The sequence below is a fragment of the Geotrypetes seraphini genome, chromosome 4, assembly GCF_902459505.1.
Source record: "Geotrypetes seraphini chromosome 4, aGeoSer1.1, whole genome shotgun sequence".
In the NCBI taxonomy this organism is placed as follows: Eukaryota; Metazoa; Chordata; class Amphibia; order Gymnophiona; family Dermophiidae; genus Geotrypetes; species Geotrypetes seraphini.
In genome coordinates this window covers 184,976,670-184,993,968 of record NC_047087.1, presented here as the reverse complement: position 1 = coordinate 184,993,968, position 17,299 = coordinate 184,976,670, and the positions used below count along the sequence as shown (strand labels likewise).

The following is a 17,299-nucleotide window of genomic DNA, read 5'->3' as shown; positions in this document are numbered from 1 at the left end:
CCTCTGAAATAAAAGCCTCTGGCTAGGAAAAAATGTTTGATAGGAAAAGTGTGTTCCTAGGCTGTGATATTTGGGGAAGTTTCAACAGTAACTCCTTTTAGACTATCATAAACTCTTACATGGAAGTCAAACTTGCCACAAAGCAGAAAGAAAGTCTATACTATAGTAAACCTAGAGCCCTATTTAAATATAAAATATCAAAACAAAAGGCCGGTACAGTTCCTCTTCAACTAACTCAGAAATGAGAAGGCCAGAGATGCAACACTAATTAAAGGAAGAAGGAGAGGTGCACAACATCAATGTTCTTAGATTTTACTTGTAATTTAGAGAAAAAAAAAAAGTGTTTTCTTGTGCAGTTTTGGCATTTTAAAGTCAATTCCTTTAAGCACCTCGAATTAGTGAGCTGATTAATTGTAGGTGCCTCCTTTCCATTATAGAATACCAACTTAACTGGATATACAAGCGCTTCGCATTTAGAAATGGGTACCTATGCCTGCCATAGAGCTGCAGTATTCTATAATTTATGCATGTAAGTGGGAGTCCCGCCCATGTTCCACCCATGTATATGTACTACCCCTCTTAGCAAATATGTAAGTGAAGTGGGTAGATACAGAATACTGCTTAGGGGAAAATTTGACAGGTATGATGGTATATGAACACATATGTAAATGCCATTATTCTAAACATTTACATAGACAATGGGCATGTAGATAGCAGCATCTATGTTGTAGAATTGCCCCCTTTCTCCTGGATTCTATATATGGTGCCTAATTTGCATGCACAATTTGAGTAACAAATTATTGGTGTTAACTGGCAACAATTTGGATTTACACATGCATCTTGCTAAGTACTATTCTATATTTAAAAAAAAATGTGCATGTAAATCTTTTAGGCCCAGATTTTATAAAAGATGCCTAAAGTTAGGCACCTAGATCATCATGCCTAGCTAATCTAGGTGCCTGGAGCCAATATCAAGCAATTAGCACCTCATAATAAGCTTAAATCACAATTAATTGGTAGGTAGGCACCTAACTCAGTAGGCGCCTACTACTAGTCCAAGGCACCTACCAAAAGTGGGCGTGATTAGGAGTGGATTGTGTGCGGATCTTGGCTGTGTTTTGTATGTAGATGCTTAAAGTGGACTTAGCCTATTTATGCCAGGGTTTTCTTGTCCTAAATACCGGACACTGTAGGCACTGCTAGCACCTAACTTAAGATTGACATGTCTACGTGCGGCCTTCCTCGGCGTATATGTTTTAGGCACCATGTATAGAATCAGGCCTTAGTGTACAACTGAAAAGAAGGCGTGGCTAAGAAAGGAGCACAGTCAGGTCAGAAGCGTTCACTAAAGATGTGTACGGTATTATAGAATTAGGAGATCTGTGCCTAATTTAAGTGCAAGGATTTAAACCAATTGGTGTAAACCATCACGTCAAAAGATGTGCACGAATCCCAATGCTATTCTATAAACAGTGTCCAACTTGGAGCATCATTTAAAGAATAGCACTCAATGCTCATATTTTTTTTTTTTGGGGGGGTGGGAGGGGTTCCAAATTTGGATGCCATTTACAGAATCTAGTCTTTTATGTTTTTATTTCTGGAGTCCTGCAAGGACATATAACTTTTGGATTGGCAGATTATATGTATTTTAATAAAAATAAAATAGTGACCTCATCATTGCTATAGGTGTTGGTATAAGAGATTAATGTGAAGAAAATAGCATAGGCAGATGCAACATGGAGATTAGAACTGCTCAGCCAGAGCACCTAGTAGGTATTACAGTGGTATAATACGAAAGTTAGTAGAATTATATAACATAAGCACATGGATAAATCAATGAGAGACACATGCAGGAAAAGGATAGGAAAAGCCATACCAATGGGCAAGGGGCATCCAGCCCATCCAGGCCTGGTAACCCTGGATCACCCTTCTCGCCTTTAAAACCTCGAGGTCCCTGTTCATGAAATCAACTACTATGATTATTCCAGAAAATGTTGACCACCTCCACTCTGTGGCAGCGGAGGTCAGTCCTACAGCGGTACAGTCCCAGGGCACCAACTGCACCAATTCTATCACCATGGTGTTGACAAATTTGAGACACCAATTACTTCCCTGTCTAACAAGTAATAGAAGATTAGGTTTTTACTTTCGATAATCTTCTTTCTGTTAGTCCCTGTAGGATTTCATACGTTAGGGGTTTCTGGGAGTTGCAGAAATCCAATACTCTTCTGAGCACATGCTCCTCCCCCTTAGACTGAGAGCTACAGCCATATCCAGTTGAGTCCCAAAGCCAAGCAACATACCTGAACAAATCCATGAAAAGGGGGTTATGGTGGAACATCCTCACCAACATAAACAATTTCTGAACTGGTCTGCAAAACATGAAACAAATTTCAAGTTTAATAAAAATTTGTATACCGCCAATCAGTCTTCTAAGCGGTTTGTACATAATAAAAAATAGTAAAGTAGGGTAACATACATTAAAACATACAGGACCTACTGGAACGATAGGATTAAGGTAAATAATTACATTATAAAATAGGAAAGAGAGACATATAGGGGAAATGCAAAAGGAAGGGAGATCCCATCTGATAACCAAAGCAGAAATGAAGATAATGTTTCATAAGGTAAGTGCATTAGAGGTTGAATGCATCTATAAAAAGTAATGTTTTTAGCTTTCCTTTGAAACGATCTAGCATAGGTTCATCCTGTAGTTCTGGGGGTAATGAGTTCCAAAGAGAAGGGGGCTGTGATGGAAAAGTTTGTTTGTGTAGTTCTAATAATATGGAGAGATGGAACCATTAAAAGATTTTGTGATTGTGTTCTAGCTGGGGTGTAGGGAATTAGAAAAGTGTTTAAGAATTCTGGCTGGTTGTTATGGAGTGTTTTGAATGTTAAAAGTATGATTTTATAGGTTATTTTATATGGAATGTTATTTTGTAGGGAGCCAGTGAGCTTTTATCAGAAGAGGTGCGACATGGTCAAATTTTTTCGCATTTCCAATACGTTTTATTGCCGTGTTTTGTATAACTTGCAAGCGTCTGATTTCTTTCTGTGAGTTGCCCTTATATAGTGAGCTGCAGTAATCTAACCAAGGAAGTGAGGAAAGTGATAGGTGATAAAAGAAGAATTCATTTAGGAAATGGAAAAAAGGCAAAACTGAGGAGAACTGGAAAGAGCACAGGAAGTATCAAAAAGAATGTCACCGTGTGGTTAGAAAAGCCAAAAGAGAATATGAAGAAAAGCTAGCCAAGGCAGCACGAAATTTCAAACCATTCTTCAGATATGTTAAAGGGAGGCAGTCGGCTAGGGAGGAGGTGGGACCGCTGGATGACGGAGACAGGAAGGGAGTGGTGAAGGAGGAGAAAGAAGTGGTGGAAAGACTAAACATGTTCTTTTCGTCTGTATTTACAAAAGAGGACACATCCAACATACCGGAACCTGAGCAAATCTTCAAAGGAGACCAAACAGATAAATTAATATCCATGGAAGTAAGCCTTGAAGATGTACGTAGGCAGTTAGAAAAATTAAAAACCGACCACCCTAGGGTACTGAAAGAACTAAAGGAGGAAATAGCGGAACTACTACAGCAAGTTTGCAATCTATCCCTGAAAACAGGAGTGATCTCGGAGGATTGGAAGATAGCCAATGTTACGCCCATCTTTAAAAAAGGATCAAGAGGTGACCCGGGAAATTACAGACCGGTGAGTCTGACCTTGGTCCTGGGGAAAATGGCGGCAGCGCTGATAAAAGACAGCATCAATGAGCATTTCGAAATAAATAAACTTCTAATCACAAGCCAACATGACTTCTGCAGGGGGAGATCATGCCTAATGAACTTACTGCACTTCTTCGAAGGAATTAACAAATGAATGGACAAAGGGGACCCCATAGACATCGTATTTAGATTTCCAAAAAGCCTTTGACAAGGCACAAATTATAGCACAGAAACAGTCTTAGCCTCACTGACAAACTACCTCCTCCATCTATTCTCCCTGGGAAAAAGCGCACTGGTACTTCAGTTTGACTTGAGCAATGCCTTTGACCTTGTCGACCATGACATTCTGCTCAGATGCCTCAATTCTATTGGCATCTCTGGGCAGGTCCTAACCTGGTTTACAGGCTTCTTAAAAAACCGCACTTACCAGGTCCACAGCGAAGGAGCCTTTCCCCATTCCTGGTGTAACCCCTGCGGAGTCCCACAGGGCTCTCCTCTCTCCCCCCTCTCTATTCAATGTCTACATGGCACCACTGGGACATATGTTATCTGATTTAAAATTGAAATCGTACATATATGCGGATGACATTACAATCATCATTCCCATAACCTCACTGACTCAAGAGACAGAACAATTCACCTCATCTATCCTCACTAGGGTAGAACAATGGACCACTCAATTCAAACTAAAACTGAACCCAGAAAAAACCAAGCTTTTCCTAGCAAGTCCCAACCACAAATTAACGAACACCTCCTTGAAATTAAATGGGTTAACCTACCCAATCAACCCTACCATCAAAATCCTTGGAGTCATCCTAGACCGATGCCTGCCATTTGAAGATCATACTAACGCTCAAGTTAAAAAATGCTTTGGCACCCTCTGGAAACTTCGCACCATCAAACACTATTTTGATTTCCTCTCCTTTCGTTTGCTGGCTCAGTCCAAAAATAATAAAAGTGATTTGAAGTCTGGGGAGGTGGGGCACCTGAACTATACCCTCAGAAACTGTGAAAAATGATTTTTAAAAAGTTTAACAAGGGGGGCGTGGCCGTGCCGAGAGCAGGGAAGACGCGTTTTCCTTGAGCTCCGCTGCTCTTCCCCTGCTTCGGCCTCCCGGAACTAGATTCAGCGATTATACTCACCACCAAGCGTTTTCTCCCGACTCCTTGGGGCTTTATGGACAAATTTTTACAAAAAGGGAGTGGAGATATGACGGCGAAGGCCGGTAAAAAGGAGCGCGAACGAACGAAATCGGGGCCCGGCACAGATGGCAAAATGGCCGGCTCGGGAGATGCCGCTGATTCAGCGGGGGCGGACATGATTGCGCGTCTCACGGAGGCAGTCGTGCTGGCGCTGGGGACGCGCTTGGATAAGGTGCAGGAGTCCATTGCAACTCTCTCTACATCAGTGGCAGAGTTTAACACTCGTGTTTTTGAGGCTGAGCAGCGGATCAGCACTGCAGAAGACTCCATTACTAGCATGCAGGCAGAGATACAGCAACTACAGTGCAAAGTAGGGCAATGTGAGGAGAAAATGGAGGATCTGGAGAATCGTTCCAGACGAAATAATCTGCGCCTGTTGGGGGTCCCAGAAACGATATCTGATGGAGATCTCCTGCCTACACTGGAAGCATGGTTGAAGACTGAGCTGCTGGCTACGCGGGGCCTGGGTCCCTTGCGTATCGAACGAGCGCACCGGTTGGGCAGGAGGGCTCGACCAGGCCGCGCGTGGTGATCCTCCGCATCCTCAATTTTGCTATCAAAGATCTTCTGCTCCGCACCTATCGCCAGAAAAAGGACTTACAGTTCCAGAACCAGCGTATCCTGATGTTCCAGGATTATTCTGCACAGGTGGCATCCCTCCGCCGAGGCTATTCGACTGTCTGCAAGCAACTCACTGAGAAAAAGCTACGCTTCACTTTGCAATATCCTGCCAAGCTCCGGGTGCTTCATGGGGATCAACCCTTTCTCTTTGAAACCAGTGAGGCCGCCCGGGCTCAGGTTCTTCTGTGGTATCCTGATTTGGAGCCGAGCACTTGATGGACTCTGACAGTGTCTTGTGGTTCCTTTCTGCTATGAGTGGGGGAGCACCCGTGGGATGCAGGAGGTGTTCCCCTTGAGACATGATGGCTCATATTATTATGGCTCTCTCTGTTTTGTGGCCCCTTCTTGGGGGTCACTTTTGTTTGTTCTGGACACTATTTTCTGGCCCTTTGAGCTAGTTTGTTGTTGATTCCTGCCGTGGTGGGACTTTGCGTTTATTTTTCCTTTCGATGCTCTTTTCCTCTGGGGTCCTGCTTTTGTTGCTGGTATTTGCCCCTTGGCTCTTGCCTTTCCTCATTCTTGCTTATTACTGCTTGGTCTCTGTATGGGAGGCTGAGGGGGGGAGGGTCTTTGGGCCCTTGGCGTACCCTCTTCTGGAGTGGTGGACTGGGGTATCAGGGGGGGAATGGGAGGAGGATGTTGGGTTTGGGAGTGGGGGTTGGGGGGGAGGGAGGGGGAGTTGGGCTTGGGCGGGGCGGTGGGGGTCTGGGAGGGAGGAGTTGGGGTTGAAGAGGGATAGTGGATGGAGGGGTGGGGGGATAGGATCGGTGTGGTTGTTGGGGGGAGGTGTGTGTGTGTGTGCTGGAAGGGTGGCTGCCGGGAGGAGGGCTGGGACTCTCGGCAGGAGTTCTCTACTCCTTTGTTTTGTAGACCCTGTTGGTTTTCTTCTGAATGCCGCCTAAGCGGGGAGTGCGTTGTGTGACGTGGAATGTGTCGGGTATTAACTCTCCGATAAAGAGAACCAAGATTTTGCAGCATTTAGCCCGGCATCGGGCAGATATAGTGGGCCTGCAGGAGACTAAGCTTTCCGAGAAAGAACATGGTAAGCTGAGGCAGTCCTGGGTGGGACAATGTTATTCTGCTTCCTCTTCTAAGGCTAAGGCCGGGGTGGCTCTCCTGCTGCATAAGTCCGTCTTTTTTGTTCAATCTCGGGTCCTTTCGGATCCGGAGGGTCACTATGTACTGGTTCAGGGTACGTTGTGCCAGCGCCCAGTTCTTTTGATGTCAGTGTATGCTCCCAATACTGCTCAACGGTCCTTTTATAAGAAGCTTCTGGGAATGTTCCTGTCGGTGACCTTGTTACCTGGGACCCATATGATTTTCCTGGGGGATTTCAACTCTATTCTTGATCCTGTCCTGGATTCTTCTAGGGGGACTTCTCGGTCCTCTGGGAGATCGGATAATGGGCTGAGTGCTTGGATGCAGGCTTTGGATGTGGTAGATGTATGGAGAACCCTTCATCCTGGAGAGAGGGATTTTACTCATACTTCCAAAGTGCATGACTCCTCCTCTAGAATAGACTATGTTTTTCTCTCCCGTTCCTCCTTCTATGCAGTACATCATGCTGAGATTGAGGTGCTGGCTATTTCTGATCATACTATGGTTTGGATGGACATTAGTCTTGCTGATGGGCCCCCCGCTGGGGGTGGGCGCTGGCGTTTTCCGGTGGCGCTCTATTCTGACCCTGATTTTAAACAGTATCTGGAGTGCAGTGGAAGGAGTATGTTGAGTTCAATGGGGTGCATGCAGATGACGGAGCTCTTTTTTGGGAGGCCGCCAAGGTGGTGCTCCGTGGGGCTGTGTTAGCCTACTGTGCCCGACGGAAGAAAATGTTGGCGGCAAAGATTTTAGCTCTCAAGCGTAAAGTGCGGGAGAGCAGGCTTCTAGTATTACATTCTCCAACTCTATCCCATAAACATGAGTTTCAGGCGGCCCAGGCAGCGCTCCATGCCCTCTTACATGAACGAGCACACAAGTCGCTCTTTTATTATAAATATCGCCTTCATAGGTTTGGTAATCGCCCGGGTAGAATGTTGGCCCGGTTGACTAGGGCGCGGAGGGGGTCCTCCTCCATCACCTCTCTTAGAGGCGCTGGGGGGCAGCTGGTTACAGCCCAGCCTCAACTTGAACAGCTTTTTGTCTCTTTTTACAGCTCTCTTTATTCGGCGGAGGTGGTGGACCGGGACTCTTCGATTCAGGCGTACTTTGACTCGCTGCCCTTGCCTCGGCTCTCGGATACCGACAGTGCGAGTTTGGTCTCCCCTATTACCGGGGAGGAGGTTTTGGGGGTTATTAAAACCTTGCCTCTCTGTAAATCCCCGGGTCCGGATGGCTTTGGCGGGGAATTTTATCGTCTTTTGCAGGGGTTTGTGGCTGATCCGTTGAGGCGGTACTATGAGCGGGCGGTGGAGAGTTCTCCTCCTGGTTCGAATCAGGTGCTGATAACTGTACTGCCCAAATCGGGTAAGGACCCTCTCTTGGTGGGGTCTTATAGGCCCATTTTGCTTATCAACGTAGATCTTAAAATTCTAGCCCGGATATTGGCTAACCGGTTGGCCCCGCTTGTCCCTTCTCTGGTGGGACTGGACCAGGTGGATTTTATGAAGGGTCGTCAGGCAGGTCATAATGTTCGGAAGCTTTTACTTGCTTTAGCCCACTGTGATTCTCGGCGACAGCCTACCTTGGCCACTAGTTTTGACTCTGAAAAGGCCTTTGATCGGGTTGAGTGGGCCTTCCTCTTCCCGTTGCTACTCCGCTATGGGGTGAATGGATTTTATCTGAAAGCTCTCCGTGCTCTATACTCTAATCCCGAGGCTGCTGTGATTGTCAACGGGGTAGCTTCCCCGGTTTTTTCTCTGCGGCGGGGTACTCGGCAGGGTTGCCCCCTGTCTCCTTTGCTTTATATTTTATTTTTGGAACCTCTATTGCTTTGTATCCGCACTCATCCGTCGCTTGAGGGCGTGGAGGTGGGAGATTCCTCCCTGCGTAGTTTGGCCTTTGCAGATGACATCATGATTCTTTTGACTGACCCGGTTTCGCACCTTTCTTTACTGTTGGAGTTGTTTCGGCAGTTTGGGGAGCTTTCGGGTCTCAAACTCAATGTATCTAAGTCGGAAGCGCTCCCTCTTCATCTGCGTATCTCTCACCTGTGGTCGGACTTTCCTCTGAAGGAGGCTTCGGCTCAGGTGAAATACTTGGGGGTTCTTATTCCCTCCACCTTGACGCACCTTTATGAGCTTAATGTCCGACCCATGCTTCGGTCCTCTGTCGAGAGTCTGCGCTTATGGGGTGCTCTGCCGGTTTCCCTTGCGGGTCGCGTCTTTTTATATAATATGATGATTGTGCCACGGTGGCTCTACTTGTTGCAGACTTTACCGATTTGGTTGAGGCATAGGGATTTGGAGGAGCTGTACCGTGCTTTGCGGATCTTTCTGTGGCGGGGACGGCGCCCTCGCCTGCCCCTTCGCGTTCTGATGTTGCCGGAGGTGCAGGGGGGGTTCGGTCTTCTAGATCTTCGAGCTTATAACTTGGCTTGTGGCTTACGCCAGATTCGGGATTGGTGTCTGGAGAGTTCCTCCTTTCTGACCTTCTCTGTGGACAGGGACTTCTTGTCCCCTGTCTCGGGATTGTTCTTGTTGCATGCCCCTTCGGCTCGGTTGGACTCTTTCCAGAGGGGTCATGTGGTGTGGTCCTATATGAGATGTATCTGGAAACAGCTTTGCAAACACTTGGGGGTCAATTATAGCAAAACCCCAATGTTGCCCTTAGTGGGCAACGCGCAGTTTTGTCCTGGAAGTGACAGCCGAGTCTTCCGGCTTTGGCATGCACATGGGGTACGTAGAGTGGGAGACGTGCTCACTGAGAGGGGGATTCTTCTTTCTCCTACTGAGTTGGCGTCTCTCTATGGTTTGGATCGAGTGGATGCGTTTGGTTATTTACAGCTTAGCCATTATGTTTGTAGTCTCGGAGAGCCGTCCTTGCGTCCCTCGGTGGCGTGGAGTCTTGGCTTGAGTTTGGGTTTGTGGGAAGATCCGGCCCCGCGTCTGCGTTACTTTGTTACCGCGTTGTTGTCACCGTTGTCGACTGAGAGAGCGGATCTGTTGGCTGGGGCGTGGAGCGCTGACCTGGGGTGCACTATCTTGTCCTCCTTGATTTCTCATTGTTTTGTCTTCTTGCGTGCTCTCTCCTGCAATATGCTCCATAGGGAGCAGGAATATAAATTCCTTCACAGAGCGTATATTTCTCCACAGAGGGCTTATCGAGCCGGCTTTGCCGCTCACGCCTGTTGTCCCAAGTGCCCTGTGAGTTCTGCTACCCTGGGACATATGTTCTGGGATTGTCCCCGGATACGGGCTTTCTGGCTGCAAGTGTGGACCTTTTTGTCCTCTATCTCTCCTTCGTTGCCTGCATGCACCCCTTCTATAGTCCTTTTTTATGATGGAGTGGCTCTCTCTCATTGCTCTGCTGGGCAGCGGATGTTGGTGTTTAAGGCTCTCCTTTTAGCCAAGAAGGCCATTTTAGTTTCCTGGCGGGCTCTCCATGCTCCCTCTTTTTCCCAGTGGCATTTATCCCTCTATGACTTAGCGCTTCTGGAGCGTAGGATGGTGGGGAGACATGACGAGGGCCGGTGGACCAAATTTCAGGATGTGTGGGAGGGGTATTGGTTGTCTCTCCCGCACCGGGAGCGGAGTATGTTGCTGAACTGCTAACCTTGTGAGCTGTGGTGTCTTTGGCAGGAGTTGGGGGCTGCTTTCATTACTCTGTTGTCTGCTTTAGTCTTTCTTCTCTCATTGTCTTGTTCCACCTTTCTTTCTGTTTAGTTTCCTCTTGTTTTCCCATCTAACCACACGGGTTTGGGTTTGGGGGGGTGCCTTTGGGGGAGTGGGGGGTTGGGGGTTTAGGTTGTGTGTGTGTGTGGGGGGGGGTCGGGCATTTTGGTAAAATCCTGTATTGGGTACTCTCTAGCATTTTTGCCAGGGCGCTCTCCTGATGTATTGTTTTTGAGTTCCCTGGTTGTCTTATTTTAGCACTTCATTGGGAGCTGCGGCTGTATGTTTATTTTTTCTTGTTCTGTATGTTGCTGATTTTGCTCAATAAAAAAATATTATATACAAAAAAAAAAAAAGTTTAACAAGCCACCCCCGAAGTTCCCATAGAAAATAATGGAAGTTACTCACAGTCTCTGCAGTGCCAGCCTGTCAGCATTTTCACACAGCAGCTGAATGGAGGAAAATGATTTTTCTGCCTCAGAAACTGCTCCAAATGACCAGACTTGAAGATCTTCGGACTGCCAGTCAGCTGGACACTTTCTGTAACCTCCACCTCCACGGATCCTTGCCACACAATCAGGGGTGGGAAACACAGCGCCCTGAAACCCCGGGGGGGATGGGGATGTTTTGATCAGGATGCATACAGCCTGCACTTAAACCCCTGACAAGGTCAGCGGGCAAGTGAACTGCCAGGGGAATGGGCTCTGAATCCAAGAAAGGTGGCACACAGCAGGCTGGCTCCGCAGATCCACGAAAGTTTCTCTGTGAAGCAGCGATCTGGCTCTGCGGGACTGCATCCTTTCCTCCAACAGGGGTCTCAAAGCACTGAAGCCACAGAAAAAGATGAACTTTAAGCGATAAAATCAGAAAAAAGTCAAGAGATTTCTGCACATATTGCTTGCAGAAATTGAAACTGGATATGGCTCAAGCTCTCAGTCTAAGAGGGGTGGAGCATGTGCTTTGAAAAGTATAGGATTTATGCAACTCCCAGATTGCAGGTTGGGATTGAACACCTAGTGTATGGAATCTGGAAGAGACGTAACATAACTATTGATAACATTTCTCTATTCTAAAGGAGTCAATGTATAATATCCACAAGATAATACTGAGAAAGATCGTCTCATTCTTTCCCATAATATAAATAAAATCATATATGTATTACTTCTGTAAAGTATAAACACATTGGTTTTGTGCAATTTTAGATCTCATTTAACCTTTCCCCATTATAGTATCAGATATCTGTTCAACAATGATTTTTGTGATATCTTTAATAATTTCTCATATCCAGGTGAAAAATTTGTCTCAAAAACTTCACTGATGTGGCCCTTTTCTAACCTATACTGGGTGCCCTGTGACTTTACTAAGCAGGGACTGCAATACAATAAACTGCTCAATCTGAAATTTGAAGACATGAAGGAACAAAGAAGACAGCTATGAACTTCATTACCACTGTCATCATCACTTAAGGATCCAGATAATGATATTTGCATAGGCCCATTTATCTGTATGGGACAGGCTTAGGTGTTCACTATCAAAGCTAAGTCCTTTTCATTCTAGAATTCTTGACCTCATGCCATTCTACCTGATATTTCTAACATCCTTGACATAAGAAAGGACTTGGCCATGGTCACCTGAAGCTCAAATGATGTGCCCATTACAGTATGACTCTTGCCACTAAAGGCTTTCTTTCCCTTTAAACAAAAATTCAAATGGTCCCTTTGAAAATAAAGGAAATAAATATTTTTTTAATCATACCACATTCTGCATTATGGGGGGAATTTTGTATAGGACACCAAAGTTATACATCGGGATGAAGTACGCTAAGCGTGAATTCTATAAAGGCAGTTGTGCACAGAACTCTTGTAACCCGTTACAAGGTTTCTGGATTATTTTGGGAGGGAGAGCTAAATAAATGAATCAATCAATAAATAAGTGCCTTATAAGATACTAGCTTACATCGTTTTCACACCTTTTAGGCACAAGGCAAAGGCTGGTGTAAATACTTGCACCAAACTATTATCAGTTAAGCACGGAAATGGAAGTATCCTATAATTCTGAATGTCTATTACCAGCCCATTCCTCTCCCTTGGCTATACCAATTTGGAGTTCTGCAGGTCCTAGGCAGTAGAACACTTTTTTGTTTTTGGGGGCCCGAAAGCTCCACCTTAGCTCCAGCAGAATCCTGCAGCAGCATCCTCTCTCTCCAGCTCCCTACTCCCCCACCTACCTTCCCTGGTCCTTGTAATTTTAAATCTTTGGGCAGCTGACACACAGAGTCAACGAGCAGGCCTGTTCCAGAAGTCTTCATTCTGCAGTGACTTCCTGTTCCAGCATAGGTGGAACGCTGTAGAATGAAGGGTTACGGGGCAGGCCTGCTCATTGATGCTGCATGGCGGCTGCCCAAAGATTTAAAATTACAGCAGCCAGGAGGAGATAGGTGGGGGAGTAGAGCCATAACTAACTGCTAATTTTGGGGGAGGCCATTGACCCGTTCCGACACCCATGCTGCAGGAGATGAATTAGGTGCACAGGTTATAAGACAGGAGCACAAAGCAGACACGCAAGTCACCAGTAATTAGTGCTAATCAGAGTTTGTAAAGATCAATTATTGATTGTTATTGATGATTTAACCAATTACTTTATGCGTGTATCTGCAAAAAATGCCCATAATTGCATGCCTAACTTTGGGCTACCTATACAGAATTTGGATGTATGTGTCAGCTTCAGCACCATATTACTAGGCAATTTTTTGCAAATGTGTTCATGCAGAGCTAGCTCATAATATGCTGGGCCTAATTTTGTTTCTCTCTGTCCTGTTGTTTTGAGTAAAATGGAAGTAAGATGAAAACATGCAAAATATACTGTATATAAACTATTTCATTTATTTATTTATTTATTTATTTATTTTTAACAAAGAGATGATGTTTAAAGACATGTTTATCCTCTTTCCTTTAGTGGAAAAGAGAGTCTCTAGTGACAAGGCCAACATTTTAGAGTTAACTTTGGAAATAATAATCATCATAAAATGGTATCATTTTTGTTAATACAAAATATCACAAATGCAACTCTTCTTTCTTCCTTCTCTTCAAGTCTTATAATAAAAACATTTTATAAAGCAGAACATACCAATGGACAGGGTGCATCTAATCCAGGCGCTCCTTGGTCTCCCTTATCCCCTTTAGGCCCTCTAGAGCCTTTCTTTCCCCTCTCCCCCTGTAAATAATAGTGGGGTTCAAGAAAAAAAAAACATACAAAATCTTTAGGAACATCCATTTCAAATAAATGTCAGAGCAGAAAAATGAGAAACAACCAGCAAAAAATAAAGAAATTGAAAATTAAAGACCCTGTTCACTGAATTTCTTAAATTTACTATATATCTGAAAAAAAATTTAGGGGGTCTTTTACTAAGGCGCACTACCTGATTTAGAGCTCGCTAAATGCTAATGAGTCCATAGAATATAATGGGTGTGTTATAATGGGCATAGGGGTTAGAGCTACAGCACCCTGAGGCTGTGGATTCAAATCTCTTGCTGCTCCTTGTGACCCTGGACAAGCCATTTAATCCCCTCATTGCCCCAGGTACACTAGATAAGAGTTTGAGCCCACTGGGACAGATAGGGAAATATGATAAAGGACCTGAATGTAAACCACTTAGGATATAAGTGGCATATAAATAATAAAATAAATAAATAAATATTTAGCGCACGCTAAATTGGCTAGTGCGCCTTAGTTAAAAAAAAAAAACCACCTTAATTAGAACTGACTTTCACTAAGGCTATGGGGTCATGAGCCTCCAGCTGTAGCATCCTGAATTTTCTACCCATTTTTAATTCCCTCATGTCTGTCTCAGTCATTACTAAATATGTCCTGACATAAGGCCACAGATCACAGTTCCTCTGGAATCCTGAATTTGGCCAGTAGCTGGTGTAGCCCGACTTTACTACAGGAAGAGGTGGTTGGAGAAGACTGCGAATGAACGAGTCCACGATTCGCGTGGGAACACTTTACTGTACATGTACCTACATTTAGGCCAATCTATATGCCCAGTCTGGCAATAGCTGGCATAATTGCTAGTGCCAAAATGTGGCTCTTTAAGGAGGAAATTTATAATTTTCTATAAGTGATAAGCACAAATACTGGCTCTGTGTATGCCCAGCCACATGCTCCTCCCCAGTGAATGTCCCTCCCTTACATTTATGATGAAAGACGTTTGTGCACATCTTATAGAATACTGCTTGCATAACTATAATAATAAAACCCTAGATGCGCATGCGCACCTGAAACTTCATGCTTCCATATGCGCAGTAGAAGAACCGCCAAGCAGTGGGAGGAACTGTTGGGTAGGAAAGCGTCTCAGGGAGGAACCGCTGTTTACAGTGCTGCCACTGCTGCTTTGGATAAGGAATGGGGGGTTGATGGGTCAGGACTGCTGCCGTTGCTACTGCTTTGAGGCACAGAGGGAGGGAGGGTTGGTAGTTCAGGACCGCTGCTGCTGCCTCGGGTAAGTAATGGGGGTCCAGGAGGCCAGACCCATGCGGAGGGAGGGCAAACCTGTGGGGGTGGTGACCCAGGTGTGTGTGGAGGGTCCATCAGGGTGAAGGGCTGGAGAAGGGCAGCCTATCCAAAGATTCAGTGTAGTGGCCAGGGAGGAGGTAGGTGGGGGAGGGGGGGTTTGAATTGGTGCAGGATCTGGTGTTGGGGTGTGGTTGGTTGAAGAGGATTAAAGTAATGAGGTGGGGGAGAGTTGCAGTACCATAGGGAGGGGCAGGGGAGAGACGAGAGAGAAATTGGTCCTGGGGTGGAGTACAAGAGAAAAGGTAAAAAAGGAAGAGAAGCTGTGTGGGGGTGGAATATAGAGACAGGAAGAATGGCCTTGGAGGCAATGGAAGGAAAGATAGATATGAATGGAGCTGGGACTGAAAGGGTGATAAATTTGGTGGAGGATCGATGAGGGCCAAAAGGGTACAGAGGACTATGTAAATGGTGATGGATAGCACTGGGAGCCAATAGAAGAAAGAAAGAAAGACGGGGGCAGGGAGAGAGACAGAAAAAAAGAAAGATGGGGCAGGGAGAGAGACAGAAAGAAAGAAAGAAAGACTGGGGCAGGGAGAGAGAAATAAAGACTGGGGGAGGGAGAGAGAAAGACTGGGGCAGGGAGAGAGACAGAAAGAAAGAAAGAAAGACTGGGGCAGGGAGAGAGACAGGGAGAGAGAAAGAAAGACTAGGGCAGGGAGAGGGGCAGACAGAAAAACAGAAAGAAAGACAAAAAGACAGGGGCAGGGAGAAAGACAGAAAAACAGAAAGAAAGACAAAAAGACAGGGGCAGGGAGAGAGACAGAAAGAAAGAAAGACAGACAGAAAGAAAGAAAGAAAGAAAGAAAGACAGACTGGGGCAGGGAGAGAGACAGAAAGAAAGAAAGAAAGACAGATAGACAGAAAGAAAGAAAGACAGACTGGGGCAGGGAGAGAGACAGAAAGAAAGAAAGACAGACAGAAAGAAAGAAAGACAGACTGGGGCAGGGAGAGAGACCGAAAGAAAGACAGAAAGAAAGAAAGAAAGACAGACTGGGGCAGGGAGAGAGACAGAAAGAAAGAAAGAAAGAAAGACAGACAGAAAGAAAGAAAGACAGACTGGGGCAGGGAGCAAGATAGAAAGAAAGAAAGACAGAAAGAAAGACTGGGGCAGGGAGAGGGGCAGGAAGAGAGAAAGAAAGACGGGGGCAGGGAGAGAGACAGAAAGAAAGAAAGACGGTGCAGGGAGAGAGACAGAAAGAAAGAAAGACAAAGAAAGAAAGACGGGGGCAGGGAGAGAGACAGGAAGAAAGAAGGAAGGCAGGGAGAGAGACAGAAAGAAAGACGAAGGCAGGGAGAGAGACCGAAAGAAAGAAAGAAAGACGGGGCAGGGAGAGAGACAGAAAAAAGAAAGAAAGACGGGGCAGGGAGAGAGACAGAAAGAAAGAAATTCTACACATCTATTCTGGCACCCGTTTATGTAATGGGCTTAAACATTAGTACATCAATAAATGTACATATACACATGTATGTGCTGGTATTTTTTAAACAAATGTGCTAAACTTGCACCCAACTCTAGGTGCCCTGTTACGAGGGGCTGCTGAAAAGTTCTCAGCCCAACCAAGAAGAGAATGATGTGGAGCCATGAAACTTACAAGTTATTCCACACTTTACTGGATACTTTTCTTTTAAATGATATGAAATGAAACAAAAAGTGTCCAGAAAAGTGTGGAATAACTTGTAAGTTTCATGGCCCCATATGGTGGCAGAGTAAGGGGGGTGAAGGGGCGGTCCGCCCCGGGCACCATCTTGCTTGGAGCGATGGCACCCCTCCTTCTCTCCGTCCCCCCTTCCCACTCCTCCCCCTGCTACTCACGCACCCCTTCCCTTCCCTTGTACCTTTTTAACTTCAGCGCGAGCAGCCACCAACTTGCTGCCCGCGTCGGCTTTAATACTTTCTCTGAGGTCATATCTAGGACCTGCGCCTAAGAAGTGATGTCAGAGAGAACACCGAAGCTGACATGGGCAAATAAGTTGGTGGCTGCTTGTGCCAAAGTTAAAAAAGGTACGGGAAGGGGTGCGCACGTGCGGTGGGGTGAGGGAGGGGCACCAACGCCTTGGGCACCGCTCACCCTTGCTACGCCACCGGTTCTACATCATTCTCTTCTTGGTTGAGCTGAAAACTTTTCAGCGACCCCTCGTATAGAATTAGGGGACTAGTGGACTGAATATCACTGCCAACTGGACAGTAACAGTACTGACCAAGCTATATTTCTGTTTAGTACCATTCGCTCTTCAGATAATAATGCTAAATATCCACATGTACTGTAATTTAACTTTGTAGCTGGTGTTAAAAGGAAAGGGAAAGGGATGGGATCTGATATAACACCTTTCTTGTGGTTACAAAGTGGTTTACATATTCCTCCTGATATTTAGCTGGTAGCGGTCAGCATTTTTCTAAGTGCTGATTGCCACT

The 17,299-nt window shown here is 45.6% G+C and overlaps 1 protein-coding gene across 12 annotated transcripts in view; it reads right to left on the bottom strand.

The window, feature by feature from the left end:
* Positions 1-17,299, bottom strand: part of COL13A1 (collagen type XIII alpha 1 chain) — a 646,904-nt gene that overhangs the window by 31,411 nt on the left and 598,194 nt on the right. For 10 of the 12 annotated variants that reach the window (XM_033940521.1, XM_033940520.1, XM_033940526.1 and 7 more), the window contains one exon: positions 13,438-13,524. The exons of 1 other annotated variant lie outside the window; for it this stretch is intronic. In XM_033940521.1, coding sequence (XP_033796412.1) covers positions 13,438-13,524 — 87 coding nt within the window. Of the gene's footprint in view, positions 1-1,876; positions 1,955-13,437; positions 13,525-17,299 lie in introns of all 12 variants that reach the window. One more of the 12 variants, XM_033940522.1, reaches the window with a different exon arrangement.